The sequence below is a fragment of the Rhinolophus hipposideros genome (genome assembly GCF_964194185.1).
Source record: "Rhinolophus hipposideros genome assembly, chromosome: 26".
In the NCBI taxonomy this organism is placed as follows: domain Eukaryota; kingdom Metazoa; phylum Chordata; class Mammalia; order Chiroptera; family Rhinolophidae; genus Rhinolophus; species Rhinolophus hipposideros.
The window spans coordinates 11067084-11086740 of record NC_138072.1 but is presented as its reverse complement, the minus strand read 5'-3'; the positions used below and the strand labels follow the sequence as shown (position 1 = coordinate 11086740).

Here is a 19657-nt window from a genome sequence, read left to right as displayed (position 1 = left end):
TTATCACTCGTATACACATTTATATCTTTTGCCTTTTGGGCCATAAAAATTATTACTATTCCAAAAATTCAAAAATAAAATTATTTTTAAAAAATACTTTGAAATTACTCTATTTACAATGAGTCTGTCAGTATAGGCTCTGGGTGAGCAAAACAGACAGCAAACCTGCCCTACCAGCTTCTAATCTATGAGGAGTTTTCAAAGCTTTATGTCTTTGCATAGACTTCAAGTAAACAAGTAATTATTGCTTAAACAATATGGTTGTGATAGTAGAGATACAGGCTTCGAACTCTGAGCATAGGTTGGGGTAGGCAGCTTACTATGCCTGAAGGCTTGGGGTGGTGTTATGTAAACAGGGTTTTGGTGGGAGGTAACCTGTAAATGGGGTTTTGAAGAATGAGTAGGAGTTTTGAAAAATGGAAAAGTGAGGAAGAGCACGTCAAAGAGAGATGGAAATGTTCTTGGAGGAAAATAGTTTAGGATGATGATTAACGTAGCTTAGGAAATTATAGGAGGTGAGGCTATTGGGCAAGATGAGACCAAATTGTGCCGGCTTTGCATGTTGCGTTAGGGAATATGAATTTCTTTCCTAAAAAGTTCAGACACACCTGCATGGACATTGTCATTTTGCAAGCTGGTGAATTATCTTTAGATGATTCTTTTCCCAAATACTAGGAAGAAAAACTTAATGAAAAGAATTTTTTCCATTTTCAGTTTTTCCTCCCATAATTTTTACTGAAACTTCCTAGTTTCTGCTGGTTAATATAAGAAGTGTGTGTGGGGGAATCAATATAATAAGCAGATATAAATGGGAAAAATCAGAAGTGAGCGAATAGGCTTGTACTTTTTTTCTCCTTAGCAAGTATGTTCATAGTTGCGATTTTTACATTTTATATAAAATGTTTCTATTACCAAGATTGTTCCTCGTTTGTGTGTTGGGATTAACTATTATTAATGTTTCATCTTTAATGAAATGGAGGCTTCCTGATGGCTTGCAGCCCTAAACCCTGGCCTACCTCTTGTTTTCTTTGGCTTACACAGTTAGTTTTGGTTTTGGTTTTTTTCAGTAGAGAAGTTTCTAGCTTATTTTGAAAAACCAAAATAATTGGTAATGCGAGATTTATATGCTTCATGACAACAATCAGCTGAGCCTGACTGGAGCCTGTCCCCTTTTGGGGGGACTTAGGTTCCTGCCCAGACTAAGTTCAACCGGACTCCTCTAGGCCTTTGGGTCCCTGTGGGCTCCCCCAGGCAGTTGCTCCGGATTTCCACCAGGGGGCGCTGCCATCAGCGTTTTGGAGAGAAGGGCGGGGAGGAAGTGCTTGCCGCTGGTCCTATTGGGCAGTGCAAGGAAGTGCTCCTTTCCTTCCTGGCGAATAAGTCCTAAGACAACACTTCACTTGACCCAACTCAGTGCAGAATCGGGACTAAGAGTAGTTTGGGGACTAAATATTTTGAAATTGACTGGGGAGAAACAAAGCCACACTTTCTACTACCCTTGATAATTGAATATTTTGCAGTCTATACATGCTGTCAGGGACAGAATGTTATTTGGTCCTCACAGCAATGCCGCATCAGAAGTAGAATAAGGTGTTTATTCCCGTAGTAGCCGAGTCACTTAATGTGTCTGTTCTCACCTAAGAACACCCACCTGACAAGAAAGAGGCAGGTCGCCCACCATGGTGGCGTCCTCATACTTTCCCTGTGCGGAGAGGAGAAGAAACAAAAGCCCTGGACAAAGATAGGGTGCCAAGAATATGGGGCTAGAGGCAGGGAGCAAGGAATGGACCGGCCACAAGAAAGAAGCTGAGATGTGTCTGTCACAGCAAGTTTCCTCATTGCTTGGTGGCCTTCCATCAGCTGGAACTTGTGTGTCCACCTGTATATGGTGGGCACAGTAAACTCTGTTTACAGTTGATCAATAAATGATCCAAGGAAATGTTGGGCCTCTATGTGTATATGGGAAGGGCCCTGATATCCCTTTGGCATCAAAGGCCAAATTGTGGGGGCTTGGGCTAATGACACCGAAGGCCAAGGACCTTTTCACCACTGGCCAACCTGGTCCTGAGTGTCCCCCAAGCTCCTTTGTTGGCTATGACCACGTGTCTTGCAGCTTTAATTTTGAGGATGTTATCAGCCAGGATGCAGAATCCTGCTTCCTCTCTCCGTTTTCAGTTGGTTTTTCTCTGTGTTTGTTTTCTTTGGCTGCTGCAGGGAGGTTAGCTTTTCATCTCAGCAGCATGTGCCCTGCTCAGAGTGAAGGAGGAAGGGCTATAGTAGGATTCAGGTGTCTGGGAAGAGAAAGAATCTCCTCGCATGGGGCTGGCCTTTCCAAAACATGGCCCCTATAAAGTAAATGCCTGTTGACATGTCCCTTCAACCTTCCTCTGTCCCTTCAACCTGTCAGAAACAATTATATAATGTGTTTCCTGACCCATGCTTTCTCACAAAATAACCTCTGTTTCCCAGGCTCCCTTTCATTCTATTAATTTATTAACTTATTTAACCTGCCAATGTCTTGAACATCTTTTGTAAGTATGACTAGAAAATCATGGTTTAGGTATGATCTACTCTATCACACCTGGGCTTCAAACATCATCCTGTTCTTGTCTTAAAACAGATGCAATGCACGTAGAAGGCATGGAACTGTCTGCAGATGTCTGCCAGAGTAATCGCTGGATGGTAGAATTACCAACCTTTTTCATTGTCCTCTTTTCTTCCATTCAAATCTCCTCTGATTAAACATTCAGAACACAATAAATGTTAATAAAACAAAAACCCTTTCAGGACATTTCAATCTTCAAAGTTTTAGAAGCACGCATGCGCAGGTACCTATGGGTCCACCGCACAGGTTACGCCAGGTACGGTCGTTGCTGGAGGTGTTGGCGCCAAAGTCCAAGTGGCTGACGCCCCCCACAGGAGATCATCTCACGATGTGATCCCAGAGGCCCCACCCAATCGATCCACCTGAACGCTGTCTCCCCAGGGACGGCATTCCCCTCCCCCTTTGCCTGCAACATCACAGAGGATCACCCCTTAATTGAACAACCAGGGTGATGGGGCAGGTAGAAAGCTCCCCCGCATATTTCCGGGAGAGGGGGATGCCACAGAATCCTCCTAATAGTTTGGACCAACAGTCATTTTGGACACCACACAAAGTCTAAGCGTACAGATCCCCTGGAAAACCAGCACACAATATGTGGGGGGTGGAGAGAAGGCTGACCAGAGCAGGAATAGCAAGCGTTTCAGGTTCTACCTGGAAGGAAAGCATGGCCAAGAAGGTGGGGTTTGGAATCTAGTGGACCTGAGCTGTCTCCTGTAAGGCTTGGTGCCTGAGTGAGGCCTCTCTGCCTCCGTTTCCTTCCTTAAATAATGGGGATAACAGTATCTGTATCATTGGGTTGTTACGAGGATTAAACCCTAGGTGGTACTAAACACCTAGCTGGGCCTGAATTTTCCCCACGAAAGAGAGTTGCTTTCCTCCACACAGCTGTGCCTCACATGCATGCACATAAGACACCCCACCCCCCACCCCCCAGGGCCTGGAATGTGCCTTTCAGCAGACTCCAGTGTTGGGAGAGACCAACTGGGAGAGTGTGTGTACAGTAAGTCCCACCTACCCTGGGAAGCCAAGGTCAGGGGCTGGGCCAGTCACGTAACTGCCCAGGCTCCAAGGTGAAAATGACAACGGCGCAGTAAATACTGTGAAGCGGCAGAAAGCCCTAGCACTTGGTTTTGTACATCATATTTCTCGCCCAGTGTGCAAATTAAATAAACAGCATTCTTGGCCTGGAGCTCAAAAGACTTTTGGCATTCTTCTGTTTCTCCCCGCAGCTGGTACCTTCTCTGCTGCTCAGGCCAGAATCAGAGAGAATTCTTTGATTCCTTTCTTTCCCTCATCCCTACACCCACCTCAGCAAATCCTGTCACTTCAGTTTTCTCAATAAGCTCCAGGGAGCCCTACTCCTTCTCATTGTCCCAGGCAACAGGCTGTCTCTCCTGAAACACCAGTGGCCCAGGCACCCCTCACTTCAGCGATGCCCATCCTACGCCCAGCGTGTCCCCACTGCAGCGAGGAGGGTCCTTTCAAAGCATGGAATTGACCCCACTATACCCCTCCCCCACCTCACTAAGAACCCATCAGAAGTTTCCACGCACTTACCCTCACCGCTGAGGTCCCCAGGGCCCTTTGCAGCCTGCCTCTCACCTCTCCATGGGACACCCCCGCCCCCAGCCCCTGTATGGTGCTCCAGCCAGACTAGCTTCCCTTTCGTGAACAGTGCTGAGCTCCTGCCCCTCCAGGCGTCCCTCCTTCTGACAGCTTTGTGCGGCCTTCTCCACTCCTGCCCCATGGTCATGTCTTCTGACAGGCCTTCCTGCCCACCCACTAGAGGCTCTGGTCCCCTGGTTTGCTTCCTTCACAGCAGTTGTTGATTCATTTGTATTTTCCCTTTGATCTGCCCCTCACTAGGACACAAGGGGCGGGTGCCACGACCTTGGCTCTGTGTCCCCCCTCAGTGCTGGGCACAGAGTAGGTGCTCAGGTAACACTTGTGGGACAATTGTCTGAGCGCTAAGTGTGTGACAGAAGGAAGGAACTGATAAAGGAATGACACTATACGGTCAAGCATCGTTCTCTGACTCTCCAAGACACAGCGCCATGGTAAAATAAGGGGAGGTCCAAGCAGACACCCACATATCCGACCTCAGGCTGGCTTAGAGCCCCAGGAATCCCCAAGGGAACCTTGAGTGCTGGGCCTCCAGTGCCCCAACGCTCCTCTCTGGACTGTCTGCATTTCATCGGTCCTTGGCCGCTCATCAGCAAAGCCCCTACTATGTGCCAGGCATTGCCCAAGGCCCTGAGGACGCAGCGTGAACCACAGTCCTGTCTGTCACGGAGCTTACATTCAAGTGGGGGGAATGAGACCCCCCCAAAAGCAAGCAATAGATGGAACAGGAACTGCACAGGGGGATGGCAGTGAAAGGGTGCTGGGATGGAGAGTCACACCCTCAGATGGGGGGGCAGCTTGAATGAGATCCCCACCTTCTCTGCTACAGTCTCCTCATCCATAAGATGGGCTGATGGCACCATGGAGCACTGTTAACACATAAATCAGGTCCTACCCTTGTCTGCTCAAAGCCTACAATGGTGCCTCGTCTCACTCTGAGCAAAAGCCATGGCTTCACCACACCCCACAAGGCCTGCTTCACAGCTGTCCCCAGCTCCATGCCCCCAGCCTCCTAAATGCATTCCTTCCCACTCTATCCCCCAACTCCTTCTGGGCATCCTGCTGCTTCTCACTCAGTCAGGCCAAGCCACACACGGGACCAAGTCCACTCACTTCCATATCATTCCTAGGGCAGCCCCATGACCAGACCCCTGAACTGTCTGGTCAGGGTCCCACCCTTCCTGCCACCTACACACACTTTCTATACACTCAGGAGGAGGGGCCGCTGAGGGCAGCAGCAGGTTCGTTCTGAGAGACTTTTTTCAGTGCTATCAACAATCACACAGGGAGACCTTGCTAATTAATAGCCTATGTCCTCATTCCTTCACGGGGCTTCCAATGGACGTGCCTAGGGCCCACACACTCTCCACAGATTTTTGTCTCATGTTGGCCATAAAATTGATAAACAGGGACCCATTTTGCCCTAGAGGTACCACCAAGCTTCCTATAGAAATTTGTGCTATTTTCTTTCTTTTCTTCCTTCCTTCTCTCCCTCCCATCTTCCCCCCACCCCTAACCCAACCACTTATCCAGCACCTACTCTATGCACACATCAGGCCAGAGACAGTGTACGCAGGACACACCTAACGCTGCCGTTCCCAGAAGCACTGACTCATTCCAGCAGCTGAGATCAGGGAAGTTTTCAGGGAGGAAGCGGCCTTGAGCCGAGAGAGAGAGAGAGAGAGAGAGAGAGAAGCACAGTTTCAAGCACCAGGCTGGGAGGTGGCTTTGTCCCAGAAAGCCGGGACAAAGGCCAGGGGGTGGCTTCCCCTGGCCAACCCCGGCAGTCCTTCTGCCATGGGGAACTTGGTCAGGAGAGAGAGCAGGGCAGAGGGTGTGGTGGGACCGGGGAAATAGCTGTGCCAGAAAAACATCTTGGTACCTCTCCTGGCGGGGGGCCAGAGGCTGCTGGGGAAGTGATCCCCATTGTTTCTGTTTCCTCCTGGAGGGGCTGCTGGAGAGCAGGCTGCAGGCCTGTGAATGTCAGAGTGGCCTGGAGAGCTCCTTAAGAGGTCAAGAGGGAGGCAGAGTAAGGAATGAACCCCTTGAAATAAAAGAGAAGCAATGATCAAAGAGCAAAGATGTGAGACAATTCCTCAAACTCAGACTCCCAGAGCAAGGGTGGACTAAGGCACGCCAAACTCACTGTTTTACAGAAGATGCCTGGGTCCAGAGAGCTGAAGCGACCGGTTAGGGCTCAGATTACTTCCTGGGGCTGAGAGCAAGACCTGGATCCCTCCTCCCCGCATCCTGTGTTAACAGAGGATGGTTCTCAATTCCCCGTCAGGCAGGACAGCCCCTGCTCACGTGCCCATGAAGACCCCATGGCCCAAGGCCTCAGCAGGGCTCCAGGACAGGGGCTCAAAACAGATTTGTTGAATAAATGAATGAGCGCAAACAAATAAGAGACTCCCGGGTGATTAACGAAAGTGCAGATTCACCTTCCCGGTTCTCACAGTGGTTACTACTGAGTAGTAGGTCCTCTGCATGTGTGCCGTGAGCCCCGCACCCCTCCCGAGAGCCCCAGGATCTTCCCAGTGGTCCCCAGGCAGCCTGCTTGTCCTCTGAACACTGGTGCTGGAGGAATTGACAGGACTTGTGCATCTCGTGTTCCAGATAAGACAGTCTGAGTTTTGGGAAACCAGCCACCGGCAAAACAAACTGAGTTCAGAGTGAAAGATCAGAGTCCTTCCTTTGGAAGAGACAAAACACTACAAACAAACCCTTTCCTGCCCATGGAGTCTCCCCTCTGGGATAAATTGTTCATCTCTGTCCTCTGCAGCCTTTGATCCTCTCGCCCCTACAGCTCCAGGCGGGTTTGTTTTCAAGCAAAGGGAAAGATACGACTCCGGTCCCCATCATGAACCTGAAAGCCACGCTCAGCGGATGAAGGATGAGTTGAGGGAGAAGAGGGGAAAGCACCAATGGTGGTGGAGAGGCAGGTTGTATGTCCTCTCTCCTTTTCCTCACTCCCATTCTGTTACCACTGAGCTCTCTAAGGCTTTCTTTCTGTGCTTCCCTTAGGTCGGGGGCAAAGGAAGACCTGAATTTCAGGTAGGGGCAGCTGGGGAAGATAGATATCCTGCATACTCGGTGTGGTGCAGGGGACCCTGCTCGCTGCGCCATGTGTCGTGTGGGGTCTCCTGCGGGGTCTCTGCTCCTGCTCCCCACATAAGAACGCAGGATATAGTGAGGCCAAAAAGGAACACCCACGGAGCCATACATAGGGGAGTCATATCACTATATTCTCACTGGCGGCATCCACCTCTCTGCAATCAGCTCTTGCTAGCCCCCATTTTCTGCTAGCGTAGCCACGGCTGTTATATTAGTGGCCAATGGCTCACTGGTTACAGCTGACGGCCAACTAGCTACAGCTGATGGCCATCCAATCACAGTTGATGGCCATTTACTACCTGAGCCAGCACCTTTCGATGTGAGGCCGAGAGCCTGGAAACTGCTTTCTGGGGCTCTGTCCCCACGCTCGATTCTTAGTGCAATGCCTATTGAATCTTCCAAATAACCCTCTAAAGTAGATAGTATTTACAAACGACACCAAATCAAATCCTGAAATTCGAAAGAGTTGGGGAACTTGTCCAAGGTCACACAGCTAAAGGATTTGAAGTTAGGCAGTGCCAGCACTCTTCCTGTTAGGAGGGTGGCTTCCTGCTGGCCTTGGGGCCTGGCCTGTGGCTCCTGCGTCCTGCGGTGAATGATGGAGGCCTGGCTCCACGGGAACACAGTTACCAGTCAATGGGAATAGTAATGCTGCCACAGAAATCACGCAAAGGAAGTGTGACAAAATAAATTCAACCGCACTGACTCAGGGGCACAGAGCCCTTCCCAGACCCATCCCCATGTTCTCCCTTCTGTACCCTGACCTTGGCAATCAGCAGTTAGCAACCTCGGCACCTCAAAAATCCAGAGTAGGATGGGCTGGTGAGCACCTTCACTCTCATTTTAGAGTGTTTTTAAGTACTTGGACCACAATATTGGAACCAGGAATGCAAGTTGGATGTGCTTCCATTTAAAGCTTCCCTCTTCCTCACGTCACGGGTGGTAACAGAAGCCTGAGAAGAAACAGAAACGAGTGGCAGCTGAAACTGGCAGAACGAGAACAGCTGTGAGCTCTCGCCATAGCCTGGGAGCAAATTCCCTCCCTCCCTGAGCTTTAGTTTTTGCGTAAAACCCAGATAATTATAATATTATCTGTTATTATCATTATATGAAAGAGTGAAGAATTAAAAGGAGGTCACTATGGTCAAGCTGCTAAATTACTAAAATCAAGTAGATTGAGGCATGAGGAAATAATTCTATTCTTGCTTTAACTAGCCTGGTAACTTAAACTTTTGAACTCCAGTTATGTGCGTGTATGTATACATATACATATATATATACACATATACATACACGTGTATGTGTATATATACATGCGTATGTGTTTGTGCGTATATATATATATATATATATATGTATATGTATAAATAATCTTTGGATTACCCCCTGAAGGACTTAGGAAAGAATGTTGCGTGTCTAGACTGCCTGATATCCATTATCCAGACCATTGGACATGTGGAAAATGACCATCTCGGACCAATCCAGAGGCTAATGAGAATGCAGGACTGAGTGTCCTCAAGCATGTACTTTTTACTACAGGAACTCTTAGCTTTTCTTTCTTCTTTGGAACGGTCTGGGTATTGCCTAGTTATGTTTCTGGTTTTTAAACCCTAAGACCCTTGAATAAATCTTTGCCATTTCTTTCTAGCGAAGACCTCCTGATTCATTTACGCTCAGGACACATGTGTCATTGACTCTGTTAATGAGAAGGAAATAAAATTGGGAATCAAATAAACTGATGTCACTAAGGCAGCAGCACACCCCATCCTCGTAGATGCTGAATGCATCTTTGTTTCTCTTCTCTGATCCTACGGGCAGCAGAAACGAGAAGCAGGTGAACTGGGGGCTTGTGGGGTCACACGAATGGCTCTTTGATTTACGGCAATGAAAACACAGAAAGACAAGTTCACGTCTGTGTCTGTATGGAAAAATGACGGCGATAAAGAAATTTCACTTATATGCCCTTTTGTCCTCAAACACTAGAGATCTCAAAATACACAAAGTGTCGTCCCCAACAGAAAGTGTCCCTGCTTCCTAGTTTCGTGACTGTGAGCATGATGATGATACCTAACTCAGGTTTCTTTCAATGATTAAAGACAAACATGTAAAGTGTTTTTTCCTATCCCTAAGTCCCCTGCCAAAAAAAAAAGTGTTATCTTACCATCTTACCACTTTCTACTTCTGAGGCAATTCTACACATTTCTCAGAGGAAGCCAAACAAAAACAAAACAAATTATCTCCCTCCATTTAAGTTGTTTCCCTCCATTTTAAATGAAGAAAGTGAGTCTGGAAGTGGTCCAGTTTGGAATGAAAGAGCCAGTGACAGGAAGGGTGAGCTCTGAGGTCTACGCCTGCTGGCACTTTCGCCCTGATGTTTATGTCAGCCTTGAACCAGACGCATGTGTTTAGAGCCTTGTGAACGGGTTATGTGAGAGGGCTCACCTGGGAAACACCTTTAAAGAAAGCAAAGGCAGTCCTGGAGGTGTTCAATTCTGATCATGATTTGTGTCTCTAGACGGAGCTGCAGGGTTGAGGGCACTGAGCACCCCAGAGGCAGAGACCTTTCCCACCGCTGCTGTGAGGACTGAGTGGGCACGGGACCCATGCCCAGCACGGGGCTGGCAGCGGGCAGGCCAGACCCCAGGCTGCCACCTGGCAGGTGCAAACTGCAGCAGCCCCTAAAGGGCCAGCATTTCTCAGCTCAGGGAGAGAAACAGCTGCTTCAGAATCTTCTAATCTACTTGTGGAAAATCTCTAAATTCAAATCGGAGGTTCTGGAAATTTTCATTTTTAACAAGTGCGTGAGCTGAAGCTCCTACACAGGGAAGCCTGCTCTGCTGGATTTGTGGAGAACGGCCCCACCTGTACCAGCCAAGCAGAGTTCCAGGTGAGTCGGGGCCTCTCTCCTCGCTCCTGGGCCTCAGAGCCTCACTGGGCTTCTCCACTTGTCCCAGGGGGGTCCCCCGATGGGCCGTCACCTGCTGTAGGAAATCCACAGTCTTGGCTGGCATCTCTCAGGCAAGGCTAGAAAGTGAGGGAACCAAAAAAAAAAATCTTCCTACGCAAAAAATTAAACCAATTGGAGTTTTATTTACACCAGAGGGCAACAAAAGGATACAAAAGAAGCCTCAACATCAAGCATGTAAAGCAAAACCTCCAAAACTCAATTCTCAGTAGGGTGTGGGCCCTGATATTTAAAAAAAAAAAAAGTGAATAGAAACAAGAGGCAAGAAGATCATTTGCAATGCGGGTGCCCCGTCGTGGAGTAAGTGACTACTCAGGCTGAGCAACAAGGTGAAGCTCATCTCTGTCCCATGAATCTGGCTCCCAGGACAATCCCTGTGAGGTTTTGACTTTTCAAATTCCTGGGTTAATTCTTAACTAGACTTCAGATGTACTTCAAGTACATGCAGGGCCAAATGCACTTGACCCGATGGTATCTCCAATTTGGGGGGCAGGGAGGGAAGGTCTTCCTCTCACAGGCCTCAGTCACTCTTGTCCCTTCCTGGGCTCACATTTCCATTTCCCCAGAGACTCAGTGGGCGTCTCTGGGGCTGGGCAGCATCCCTGGGCCCCGGGGGAGGGGTGTCCTCCATGCCCACCGCGGGCTCCCTCCTTTCGGCTTCCTTCCTATGACCAGTAGGCAGAGCAGACCTGACTTTCCCACGAAACTGTGCTTGGCTTTTTCTCCAACTCACATCTCTTCTCTTTCCGAATCCCAGGGTGGACAGGGGAGCTATAATTATCTTACATGTGTGAGAACGTGCCATTATCCACATTCATCATTTGAGCGAAAATGAGGATACTTGTTTTCCCTTTTCCTCACCAATATTAATGATGCAGGAATTGGGTCCAAGTTCATCTCCACGTGAGCCTGCAGAACGGGAAGCCGAGTCTCGCTTCATGACGGCAGCTTCTTCCTCAACCCCTTCCTTTTTCTGTCTGTTCCCCTGTCTTCCCACTTCTCCACATCCCACTGCCATCTGGTTGGGCTTGATTGGTGAAGCACAACCAGAGGCCTCCTTTCCATGGCCTGAGAAACTTCTAGGAGCAACAGGTCGGTGTTGCCACTGACCCTGGTCAGCGCTAACTGTTTTGGACTTCTGGATATTCTGGAAACAAAGTCAGAATAGTGGCCAATCATGGGGGCACGGCAAGAGGGACCTCTCTTTCTTTCACCTCCCTGTCCAATGATCCAGTGAAAGTCCATGGGTCATCCTGGGGGAGAGTCAGGACCACGCCCACCCTAACCTTTGGATCCAAGTGAGATGAGGTCAAGATGGGCAGCACACAAGTGGAGAGAATGCCACAAAGTCAGCCCATGTGAGCTCATGGGCCTCAGAAGGGTTTCAAGCACCCGCCATGGCACCTCTGGCCACTCAGCTTCCGCAAGTCCCTCATAGAGCCGGAGGCCTGGCCCACCTAAGATTTCCCAATGCTGATAACCCAGAACTAGATCCTGCACTTCCACTTGTCTCATCCAATGTCCTTTTGTCTTATTTCCACTTCCTTTGCACCTGTTTCCTACTTACTGGTTTCTTCTCTAAATCATACACCATCATTTCCAGATATAGTGTCTCCCTGTCTCCCAAGCCTTCATTGGCATGGCGTAGAGATGTTGAGCCGATGTTGCTGGCACCTGAGTCAGGTGGCCCAGGACACCAGTCAGTCACGTATGTGAGTGAGTCTGGCTAGCCGCTAACATGTGGCTGGGCTGGACTGAGCCCATGAACTGTCAGGAGCACTCCCTTCCTCGACCTTCCCCACCCACCCAGGCTGCACCTGAACTTGCCATTCCTTTTCACATTCATGTCAGAGAAGGGTGACAGTGACAAGCTTTCATCTACTTTAAACAGTCACGACACACTGTGAACAGTTTCAAAGTGTCACAGCCTTCAAAGAGACTTTTCTTCCTTCCTTCTTCTCAAGCCTGTAATTAAACTGCTGGTGACACAGGGGTGGAGGAAGGAAGGAGACGGGGGACATGATTTCAGAAACAAGCCGCTCCCTTGGTGCCTTTAGAACCCAAGTCGCCAAGGGCTGTGAGTGCCTGAAGGTCATAGGTGGTGGAAAGGTCGTGGCCTTTGGCCTTTCCAGAAGAATGTAGCAAATTATCTCACTCCCGTATTTTTCCACCTTACCACCCCCACTTAACCCCGCTCTGCTTGCCACCCAGAGTGCTTACATCTGTCAAGGGTTTGCTTGCATGCCAGTCCCCTGCCATCTAGCAAAGGAACTCTATCCCCAAACCTAATACCAGCTAATTCTCGGTGGGATTGTCCAGAGGACCCACCGCGTCGGAGAGACGTGAGCAGCTCAGCAGGTGGGTAGGGGTGTCCCATTCACAACGTCCATCCAGTTCAACAAAGAAAGGCCTTTTTTTTTGTCTTCTTCCAAGTATCTTGTGGGTTCAAGTTTAAGATGCTTCTGGATTTGCATGGCTCCGGCAGCAGAGGCTTCCATTATTCTGGAGGGATCCGCCTCAGCAGCTCCCACTAGCGGACAAATGACACCACGCTGGTGGCCACGCCAAAAGGGGCGGAGTAAGCCGCGGCGAAGCCCTGCAGGCCCAGGACCATGTAGCGGCATCCTTTGGTGATGACCTTCCCAACGTTCTATTTTTAGGAAGAAAAGAGAAGAGCAGAGGGTCAGGTTAAGCAACTTTGTAATTCCTCAGGCACAAGGGTGACCTACAGAAAGCATCACTGTGGTGCCTCATTTTCCCAGGGCAAATTAGCAAGTTTCCAGGTTTGTCTCAAGCCCACCCCTGGCCCAAGAACACATGGGGGCTCAGAACAGATGTCACCACCTTGCAAAGGCCTTTCCAGCACTGCATATTTCCAGACAATTCTGAGGTCTTGGAGACAGCAGTGAGGCTGCTGGCAAAGCCTGCCTGGACCTCCCTCTACGTCCAGGGTATATTCCCATCTGACCCACACCTCATTGTGGGGATACTGCTCTGTGGACTTCTCAAGGAGACATTAGGGTGCATGCTTGTGTGTGTGTGTGTGTGTGTGTGTGTGTGTGTGTGTGTAGGGGGGAGTGATATTGCTAAGAGCTACATCTCTATGAAAGGGTAGTAAGAGTCAGTAGGAGGGGGCCAGCCCGGTGGCTCAGGCGGTTAGAGCTCCATGCTCCTAACTCCGAAGGCTGCCAGTTCGATTCCCACATGGGCCAGTGGGCTCTCAACCACAAGGTTGCCAGTTCTAGTCCCTTGTGGTGGGCTGCGCCCCCTGCAACTAGCAAAAGCAACTGGACCTGGAGCTGAGCTGCGCCCTCCATGACTAAGATTGACAGGACAACAACTTGACTTGGAAAAAAGTCCTGGAAGTATACACTGTTCCCCAATAAGGTCCTGTTCCCCTTCCCCCCCAAAAAAAATCTTAAAAAAAAAAAAAGTCAGTGGGAGAATTTGAGGAACCTGTTTGAAACAACACCAAAAGTGTCCCTCTGGGCAGCACATCTAACACTCAAGAGCGTCCCTTATAAATGGTGCCACCAGAATCACGGATGGCCTGCGTTAGACTTGACGTTTTGAGGACCTGCACTTCCATTATCCTCAGCCTGGTATTCAAAAAAAGGAATAAAAAGGGGAAAAAACCTGCTGGTATTTAAAAAAAAGAAAAAAACCCTGCTTGTCACTTCATCTTTGCAATTTGGGGGAAAAAACTACTGAAATAGCTCATTAGTGGGAACACTGTCAAAGCACAGATTTGAGAATACGTGAGGCAAAGAAATGTGAAATATCTATCAATAGCCATTTCAGTATCATTTGAGGGAGGAGATGTGCATCAGCCCATGCTACAGATGAGGAAACTGAGGCAGAGAGAGGTGAGCATAGCCCGAGGATGGACGCAGTAGGTGTGCAGGTAGTCTGGCTCCAATGCCCACGCCTCATGGCAAATCTTTTCTCCCTCTTGAGCTAAAGGTTATTCCACACCCTACGTTTCCCCTCTTCAGCCCTCTTCTAGCTGCCCGACTAACAAAATTTAATGACTTTCCTTATCCACACCTCCCCCTGTGGCTCTCAGAGGTGACTGGGAAAGGCACCTCTTATTTTACGCTAAGTTTTGGGGTTAGTTCCCTCACCCCAACTCCTCCCTCATCCCAACTGCTTCTGCACAGGCAGGGACCAGGTGACACTGTGGCCTCCAGCTCTGCTGCTCTCTAGCTGCGCAGCCTTGAACAAATAGCTTCACTTCTTTAAACTCCCGTTTCCTTTACTGCAAAATGGGGTCCCCAGTTGAGCAGATTCAGAGACAATGCACGTGACCACGTGTGCACAGAGCACTAGGCACCCTGTGGGAGCACAGCCAACGTATGTCGCTTCCCCTTCCCTGAGCCCAGAACTGCAACCACCATGAAGGTACCATATGAAGACCAGTATCATTCCTTCAAAATGAACTGGGGACACTGGACCAGCTCAGCACCGGGGTCGGCCCCAGGTTGGAGCCAGGGGGCTGCAGGGCAGTGTGATCAATCCTTTCCCATCTCACAAGGGCCACACATTTTCCTTTCCCTAGGAGCAGGAAGGGACGTGGGTGAAGAATTTGGGCAGTTCACAGATGAATGGGAACTTTTATCACCTTTCCTTGAAGGAAAAGCCAGCCATTCCTTCATATAGTCACATGTCGCTTAATAGACAGGGATACGTCTGAGACATGCATCATGAGGGGATTGCACTGTGGGTGAGCACCATAGGGCTCATTCACACCAACCTATGTGGTCCAGCACACCTAGGCTGCTCCTGGGCTACAAGCCTGCACAGCGCGTGACTGTCCTGAATACTGCGGGCAGCTGTCACCCAGTGGCAGGCATAGTACTTTTATACGTATGACAGGCAACCCACTCCGGGTCCCTTCAGTGCTACAATGTTACAATGGCTAGGACCTCACTAGGGGACAGGAATTTTTCAGCTCCATGATAATCTCACGGGACCACTGTCGTATATGTGGTCCCCCATTGACTGGATCCTCATTATAGGGCAGAAGACTTCAATGTGGAGCTGTTTCCAGGTCACTCGTTATTCACTGAGCCCAAGTAAGATAAAGTTTCACCTGGTGACAAAAGCAGGGAAAAAACGTCCCCATGTTTCTAGCTGAGCTGTGGCTGTTCTCCTGGATTTTCAGCAAAGAAGGGTCAGCTGTCTCACCGACTCGGTTGTTTCGGAAAAACTGGAAGCTGAAACTGGCTTTTGTTTTGAAAGGCAGAAAGGGCACAGCCAACCCTCACATGACCATGTTCTCTCCCCTGGCCTGCTGGGTCTACCGGACCAGTGTGTAACACGCTAGCGCTTTCACGTGTCCTCATCTCTGCTCGTGCTGTTCCCTCCGCCTTGGATGTCACCCCCTGTCTATCTGATGATTTTTTTTTCTTTTTTCTTTAACTGAAGTGCAATTCACCTAACATAAAACCTAATCATTTGAAAATAAACAATTCCGTGGCACTGGGTACATTCACAGTGTTGTGTGACCACCACGTCTATGAACTTCCAAAACATTTTCATCACCCCAAGGGACCCCCGGACCCATTAGGCAGCTGCTCTCCATCCCTTTCCCCTCCCCAGGCCTTGGCAACCACCAGTCTGTGCTCTGTCTCTCTGGGTTTCCCCAGTCTGGATATTTTATATAAATGAAATCATACATGCAGCATGTGACCTTCTTTTACTTAGCACCATGCTTTAGAGGTTCACCCATGTTATAGCGTGTGTCAGAACTTCATTCCTTTTTATGGTTGAATAATAATCCACTGTATGTATAAATTTTGTTTATACATACAAAATGATCAGTTGATACACATTTGAGTTGTTTCTACCTTTTGGCTACTATGAAAATGTATATATATATATATATATATATATATATATATATATATATATACATGTACATATTATATGCACACATATATGCATGTGTAAGTATACATGTGTGTGTCTGAGTACCTCTTTTCAATTCTTTTGGGTATATTGCCAGGAGTGGAATTGCTGAGTTATAGGGTAGTTCTATATTTCACTTTTTTGAGGACCTGCCGAATTGTTTATAGCATCTGCTCCATTTGATATTTCCACCAAGAATTCACAAGAATTCCAATTTCTCCACATCCTTGCCACCACTTGTTATTTGGGAGTTTCTCTGTTTTCTTTTCTTTTTCTCGATAATAGCCATCCTCGTGGGTATGAAGAATAGTACCTCAAACTTCCCCGGGGAAACCTCAAGTCCTTCTGAGCCCACTTTTCATCTCACCATTGATTTGAGAACTTTCCTGTTTTCATAGCCTCGTCCCTGAGAATTCACTGCCAAGGTCTGAACCGTGCAGCCCCAGGGCGGTGCCCCAGCTACCCCAGGTCTCCCTGGGAGGCTGTGGATTTCTCTAGGGCAGGGCTGTATGGTATATCCACTTTGTATCTCTGGTGCTGAGCGCAATGCCTGGCACGTAGTGAGCACCCAGAAAGCACCTGCAAGTGCCAGCCTCTGAGCTGACAGCTCCACATTATCAGCTCACCAGCTGAGGCAAATGATGGCCTCTTGGTGCTCAACAGGGACCAGGAAGGATGATTAATCCTAGCATGACACTAAACCTGAAAGTCCCAACTTTACAGTTTGTATTAATATATTTTATCTCTGCTGGCTTGTATACTGCTCCTAAAGCTGCTGATATACCTTCGATGAGGATGATAACCCTCAGCTTCGCGGTATGGAGACTGGCTGGTGTCAGGTCTGATGAGGGCCACTGCACGACACAGATAACTGGACAATAAATCAGATGGGGCCCTCGGCCTTTGGCCAGGACACAAGGAGTTTCGGATTTCCCCCTGGGTGGCTGTGTTCAGCCGCAGGGAACAGGAGCAACAGCAGCTCCCAGTGCTTCCAGGCAGGGGCACCTGGGCTTTGCTCTCCAAGGAGGACACTGATGTTTTATCCCACATCCGTGCCCCTATTCCCTCTCTATTTCTCCACCCCTCACCCACACTCGAGGCAAATGGCAGTAAGTTTACAGGTCCCAGAACACACAGATCGCTGCATATTTGTGCAGTTGTTGAGTTTCCAGGCCCTGGAAATAATCTTGGGAATATGTGGGGGACTAACCCAAACAGTTCTCAGCTAGTGGGCTATCCGGGAGAGACTGTTGCGGGAACACAGATAAACGGGGCTGCAACTTTCTTCTTTCCAACTGGGTCACCTTCTGCGAGTCACCTGACCACGCTCATGCTCAGTATTCCCATCTCTAATGCCGGGACACTGACTTCTGTCCTGCCGAGGACACAAGGGGTGTAAGGCCCACCTGGGATAAGGACGCACCTTGCTAAGTGACCCTTAGCAACAGGGTCACAGCAACGGGGGTAGCAGGTGGAGCGGGGCCCGGCGACCCCTCTGCTTTAGTTTCCATCGTTACCTGCAACTGACTTTTTCCTCACTTCCCGGGTCACAGAGGGAACCGTTTTGGGGGTTTTGGCCATGAGTGCCGGCGAGAAGCTGGGGGTGGGGCCGCGGGGGGCGCAGGGGCAGCCCCGGGCAGCTGAGAGCAGCCGGCAGGTGGCCCCTACCTTGCCGTACTTCTTCAGCTTCTGCCGGTACCTCCTCTTGGGCTGGTCGTCCTGCGCGGGCTCCTGCAGCGGCTCGTAGCGCTCGGGCAGCACCGCCAGGTGCACGCGCCGCGCGCTGCGGGTCCCCGGGCGCTCCGCGCTCGCCGCGCCGTCGGTCCCCGCGTCCCCCAGCTCCAGCTGCTCCAGGATGGCGGTCGTGTCCTCGTCCCCCTCCGCCCGCCCTCGCCCCCGGAGACCGCGGCGCGGGAGGCTGCTCGCCGCCTTGCTTCGGAGCCTGGCTCCCACCGTCATGATGCCGCGGCCCCTCCGGCGACGGTCGGAGCCTGAGTGTGGAGACAGCAACCTTTGCTCCCCGCGGGCGGCGCCACCCCAGCCGCCCGGCCGCCGGGACGGGGCGGGGCGGGGCACTTGAGGTGTCGGCGCCCTCTGGCGGTGGGGCCCGGGACTGCGGCGGCGCCACCCGGGCTGGGCCTCGGGGTGGGAGCGCTCAGCCCGCCGCCCGCATCGCCACCTGTGGGCGAGGGATACGCCGACAGGTCAGGGCATCCTGAACTTGCAAACCGCGTTCCACCGCGTGCCACGAAAAATAATGAACCCCAAACAATGAGACTTCATTGGTCCGCGTGCAAACTGGCGGATGATAGTGATGATGACGATAGTACTGAAGATGACACTCCGTGCTGGGGGAGGTATGGCGACATGGTCGTGGTAATACCGTATTCATAGGATGCCGATGGGTGACAAGCTTTGGGGAAGGCAATTGGAAAATATGGATCAGACGTCCTGAAAAATGGCCATACCTTTCTAGGTACCTCTCTTAAGGAAATACTCAGGCGAAGCACTGTGTCCTTGGTGTTAATCCCAGTCTGACGCCAGTGAAAAATGGAGCAAACCAAGGGGGACGGGCCCGGCGAATTCTGGTGCAATCATAAGACGTCATGTGACGTAATCATTAAAATCACAATTTTCAAGAATATCATTCTGGTAGATATGCATTCTGTATATTGTGAATCTCAACCTGTTCAGGATGCCTTATTTTCTTAGGTGGGCAAATGTCTTTTATTGCTTGGAAACTTAGAGTTGAATATAAAATAATATGGGTTATTATTCCATTACTACTTTAATATTATTAAAATGTGTAATACATTTAAGAATGATTTGGATATATTGCTGTAAATCGATAAGATATTTATAATTTAGCAGATTAAAATATTTAAAAAAACTAGTTTTGTGATTCCAACTTAAAGTATATATAATCAAGTGACTTAGACTTATAAGTTTAAATGGAAAGGCATATAAAACTAAGTTTAATTTACTATATTTAGAAGAATTAAACAGTCTTGCACATGGTTGAAGAATTTGAAAAGAAAATCAAATACATTAAATTTGTAAAAGTCACTTAAAATGGTTAAGATAATTAAAGTAAGTGAATGGTAAAACTCCCTTACAGTGATTGTTAAATTCTGTTAGACTTGTAAATAAAATAAAATAAAATAGACACGTTGAATTTAAAAGGTTATGGGAAGGTAGATTTGCGGATTTATAACTTTACTAAAGTAACTATTAAGTTATACACTAAAGCAGATCTAAACAGTCCCTTTTCTGTGTACAAAACTGACTTCAGAGATACTCCCCTCCCAAGACTGCATAGCAAACGGAGACAAAGGTAGAATGCCCGTGGGATCTAAAATGTGTTTTGTCCAAAATACTTTCCAAATGTCACAACAACATTTAGCTTGCTTGTTAAAGGCAAAACACTACAGCAACTGAAA

General features: G+C 49.0%; 1 protein-coding gene across 1 annotated transcript; it reads right to left on the bottom strand.

Moving 5' to 3' along the window:
* Nucleotides 1–10399: 10399 nt before the first annotated feature.
* LOC308493349 (required for drug-induced death protein 1) lies at nucleotides 10400–18262 on the bottom strand. Its single transcript, XM_081039354.1, has 2 exons — nucleotides 17886–18262; nucleotides 10400–12957 (listed from the first exon to the last, which is right to left on the bottom strand). The coding sequence occupies exons 1-2, from the start codon at nucleotides 18174–18176 to the stop codon at nucleotides 12838–12840; spliced, it is 411 nt and encodes a 136-aa protein (XP_080895480.1). The 5' UTR covers nucleotides 18177–18262; the 3' UTR covers nucleotides 10400–12837.
* Nucleotides 18263–19657: the final 1395 nt, after the last annotated feature.

Bases quoted from the DNA above. Each gene is read 5' to 3' on its own strand.
- LOC308493349 (XM_081039354.1), bottom strand. From the start codon at position 18,176: ATGACGGTGGGAGCCAGGCTCCGAAGCAAGGCGGCGAGCAGCCTCCCG. The intron at 12,958-17,885 runs GTAGGGGCCACC...TCCTAAAAATAG, and splicing joins AGCTGAAGAAGTACGGCAAG to AACGTTGGGAAGGTCATCAC.